This window comes from Atta cephalotes, assembly GCF_000143395.1.
Source record: "Atta cephalotes unplaced genomic scaffold scaffold00089, whole genome shotgun sequence".
NCBI lineage: Eukaryota > Metazoa > Arthropoda > Insecta > Hymenoptera > Formicidae > Atta > Atta cephalotes.
Window position 1 is genome coordinate 283,555 of NW_012130153.1, and position 4,520 is coordinate 288,074.

At 31.7% G+C, this 4,520-nt stretch overlaps 1 protein-coding gene across 1 annotated transcript; it reads left to right on the forward strand.

Moving 5' to 3' along the window:
* The first annotated feature begins 2,463 nt into the window (after positions 1-2,463).
* On the forward strand, positions 2,464-3,775 carry LOC105624821 (stAR-related lipid transfer protein 7, mitochondrial). Its single transcript, XM_012206173.1, has 4 exons — positions 2,464-2,873; positions 2,963-3,114; positions 3,268-3,536; positions 3,611-3,775. Exons 1-4 carry the CDS (start codon positions 2,464-2,466, stop codon positions 3,773-3,775), a joined length of 996 nt encoding a protein of 331 aa, XP_012061563.1.
* The last annotated feature ends 745 nt before the right edge of the window (positions 3,776-4,520 follow it).

Consider the following 4,520-nt stretch of genomic DNA (forward strand, 5'->3'; position numbering starts at 1 on the left):
ATATATATATATATATATATATATATATATATATATATTCAAAAAACTTTAAATCATTAATATCTATACAATTTATTGATAACAAATGAATTTAAAAGTAGCAGAAAAATGTAGACCGATGAAATAACCGAGAAAATAACATCAAAAAGCGAAAGAAACCTTTAAAGATACTTTTAACAAAATGAAATAATTATGAAAAAGTAACAGATTTTTTAATATTATATTATTTATGTCTGAAGATAATATAAAAAATTTGGCGATGATTTAGATCCTGGATAAAAAATGATTAAAAGCAGACATGTTTCTAAAAAGTAATTAAGATAAAATGAGAAAATGTTTAAATTTTCAGTATTAAAATACATATTTATTTACTTTAAATTCTAATTTTACCCAAAAATGTATTATTAAATATAAATATTGACCTTGAACATTTCATATATATATATAATATTTATTTTTATATGAAAAGTACTTACATTCTAGTCATTTTCTACAGAAATTGTAAACTTGATACATCTTTAATTGATCAAAGTCGATCTTATTGTTTAATAATATTCCTATGTAAATTTTACAATTTTAAAATTAATTTAATTCAACAGTTTATAAATATAAATTATTATATAAGAATATTAGATATTTTAATTAATGTAGCAGTATCTTATTACTATTATAATCTGTAAAATAAATAGTAATTAAATGTAATTTTCTTTAAAAATTTTTTAATGTCCAAACTTGAGGAATTCTAAACCGCGGTTGTTGAATTATAATGTTAGAGGGAGAAATCATATGACTACTTCTTTATAATTTATTATTTAATATAATTTTCATTAATTTCTCGATGCTCGATTAAATCGACAATGGATGATACGATGAGCGAACCATGAATTTTCACAAAGTCGACGTGCGAATATATCTTGCCTTCCTTATCTTTTTAAGGAGAGAAACAGAATATTCGAAATTGGCGCCAACTCTCATGATGACGGGGTCACGCCAATTTCAAAAATTTGAAATTTGCGAACTGATTGGCTGTTCGACCTATTTCTAGAGCACTATGGCTGTGGTCAAAGTCTCGCTACAAACACTTTGAAGCATTTGATGGACTAATTAGAAGAAAAAATTTTACAAACTGACCAGTTAAAAATCGCTTCAAAGCATTTGCAGCATCGCGTTGACTGTCCCCTATAATATAGATATTCGCATCCGCCATTTTTAGTCCCTTCCCCACTCTTTGTTCTCTCTTCAATCTTCTTAGTTTAGCGGAGTAGAGAGAGAGCAAGGAAGCAAGAGGAAAGGAGCAAGAGAATGAGAAAAGGACTAAAAATGGCGGATGCGAATAGTGCCTTACAGTATATACAGTAGCGCAATTCTTCTGATTTTGTTTCCCAAAATGGAATGCGTATGCGCGAAGTAAGTAAGTAAGTTGTCCAGTAAAATCATCTAAATTTCTATTTCACTTCTTTTTCCATTCTCTTTTTCAAGGCCATTTAAATTGTTTTTCTTTAACGAAATTTCTCTTTAACGATTTAAGTACGTTGTTTGTTTTCCAGGTGGATTGCTTTCGTTTTAGCTAGAAAATCTGCGTTTTGTGCAATGCAATTCTAATAATTTATTAAAACGCAAGCAATCTAGCAGAAAAACAAGCATCGTGTGCTGCAGTCGTTAATTAAAATATTTTTACAGTATAATATTTGTATCATACAATATTTATATAATTTTATATCTTCTTATTTTTGTATTTCTTTTTACTTTGCATTACAATTATAAATCTATTTCTTTTAGTTTTATTACATTTAGATTAAACTTTGATGTATAAACGACCGAGAGAGAGAGAGAGAGAGAGAGAGAGAACGAGCGCGAAAAAATAAAGAGCAACTGAGAAAGAAATTCAGATGGCGCTACTGGGAACTTACTTATCTCGCGCATGCGCACTCCATTTTGGGAAACACTAACACCAAAGGTGCCAACAGAGAGTTGCGCTACTGTATATACTGTGGCCTTACTATTCCCTTCCTCGCGCCGCATTAAACTCCAACCTCGCACATGTTTACCACGCAACTGTAACTTTCCGGCTCCGCTATCGGTGCCGTTGGCGCCATCCTTGTATGTTCTCGTTCCTCCACATTCCACATTCCTCCGTGATCGATGGTTATGTACGTACGCGCGATTAGGCATCGCGGACGATAATGATGCTCACAATTTTCTCATATAATTAGTTTCACGATAATTAATAGTATGCGTTGATCTAGAAGAGAAGATACCTCTTGCACTTGCGATACGTTTTTATCGACGGCAAGAACGGAAAAACCCCGAGACCGGCACGAAGTATTTCACGGAGTATCACAAGTCTGCGGTTATCTATACGGTTGGTCACGATAGATCCGGACAGATCCGTAAATGAGGATGAACTGATTGTGCTCCGTACGAAGGATTTATAATTGAACAGAGAGCGAACGTGTATACGTGATGTATACGTGGAAGCTATCTGGTTATGCTCTCAAAAGATTTAATAATGGTTATGGCAACAACATTAGCAAATTAGCATTCGTTCTGCAACACTGCGGTCCGAGGACGCAAGGTCGTGGCAAACTCGGTAGCTACCGCAGGAGGATAAGCTCATGGTTCCGAGAACAGGGTACGCAGACAGCTCAGGCCTGTAAGAAACAGTTTGAATTTGTGGCGGCCCAGAGGATCAGGAGGTACATACAGATATTTCACCTCTATACGAGGATATGGGATGAGGTAGCACTGAGAGAATTCATGCGGCTGTGGAGACTTAGACTTGCTAAGAATGCCAAAAACTTCCTGATAAGCGCTGCTGGAGTAAGCATGTACAACTGGGATCGCGACAGGATAAGTGATGAAGAAATTAATAGGTACTTGCTATGAACGTTTGTAAGAACAAGACATATAAAATATATTCTTACATAATAATCGTTTTTGACATCGTTTTTCTATATCACAGGTATAATCGTGAGATTGAAGGAATTTATACATTACGAGACTCTACAGTGGTTTGTACAAAGTGTCATTTGCGAATTGTTATTGATACTAGACAGCCTGATATAAAATATTGTAAATGTAGTGGAGTTCATCCTTCTGATTCTTCTGAAAATAGTAAGTTTTTCTTGTATCGACTATTCAACTATGAAACATTTTATTATATACATAAATATATTTGATTTTATTATATATTGTTTATTATATATTGATATTATATATTATTTAAGTATGTCACATTTTTATGTGTAATATATAAAATATATACAGCAGATAATTGGCAACCTTTCATTGAGCGTCAGGATATGTTAATATGGAGGAAAGTAGAACCTAATTCGGGTGGATTGTTTGCCTATAAAGTATATGGTTCATTCTCCGATGTTACCGCTGAAGATTTTTTACAAGTACAAATCGATGTAGATTATAGAAAGCAATGGGATCCCACTGCTCAAGAGTTACAGATTATTGAGACCGATCCGAAATATAAATCGTCTGTTAATCATAGTACTGATGTTATCCATTGGGAAATGATCTGGCCTGTAAGTATGATATAATGTGCTATTTTTTTGGATGAATCTATCCACTAATGATTCGTTAATTTATATTTGTGCAGAAATTATTTTCTAATAGAGATTATGTGTATCAACGACGATGGATCATAGATAGAGAAAAAGGACTTGTAGTTATTGTCAGTCGAGTGACGGAACATCCTAATGTACCAGAAAAGAAAGGAATTTATAGGTATATAAAGAAGTCAGCATTAATAGTCAATATTTAAACATTCATATAATATATGCGTATGAAAAATTATTAAGTTGGTCAATTCTTTAATTTTCAATTCTTTTAGTATTTGTTAATAAAACAGTTTTTTTTAAGTAATTAAGGCTGAATAGTCACTACAGCCATATTGAATTGTGATGTTAGAAGAGAAATGACACATTAATTTTTATCAAGTACACGTTATTGGAAATAAAGACAATTTAGATAAAATGAAATGATGAGATTGTTATAAAACTGACTGTTATAAAAATGTTTATAAAACAAATGTTTATAAAACAATATAAAAATAGATAAAAGGTATCCTTACCTTTCCTGACAGCCAGTAAAAAGTGATAGGCACAATGCTGTTATTTAATGCACATGTGTAACCTATTTTCACTTATATGCCTTTTATCACTTTTTATGATTATTTACTGACTGTTAGAGAGGGGGATAACAAAGTTTTCAGTTTTATAAATGTTTTAAAACATCATTTTGTTTTATCCAAATTATATTTATTTATAAACAATACATAACAAAAATTAATATGTCACTTCTCACTTCTGATATCAAGATTCAATATGATTGTAGTAACTTAGGAGCTTTAATTTAATAACTGAACATTTTAAGCTGTCGAAATTAAAATAATTCTAATAAGAGAGAGAGAGAGAGAGAGAGAGAGAGAGAGAGAGAGAGTATTTTATTTTTAGTTTAATAACACAACGACCCAAACAAAAAAAGTAACTCTGCTGGGATAGAGACCA

Excerpts from the sequence above, each read along its gene's own strand:
- LOC105624821 (XM_012206173.1), top strand. The coding sequence starts at position 2,464 with ATGTATACGTGGAAGCTATCTGGTTATGCTCTCAAAAGATTTAATAAT. Across the intron at positions 2,874-2,962 it reads AGTGATGAAGAAATTAATAG|GTATAATCGTGAGATTGAAG; the intron begins GTACTTGCTATG and ends TCTATATCACAG. Across the intron at positions 3,115-3,267 it reads TTCTGATTCTTCTGAAAATA|CAGATAATTGGCAACCTTTC; the intron begins GTAAGTTTTTCT and ends AAATATATACAG.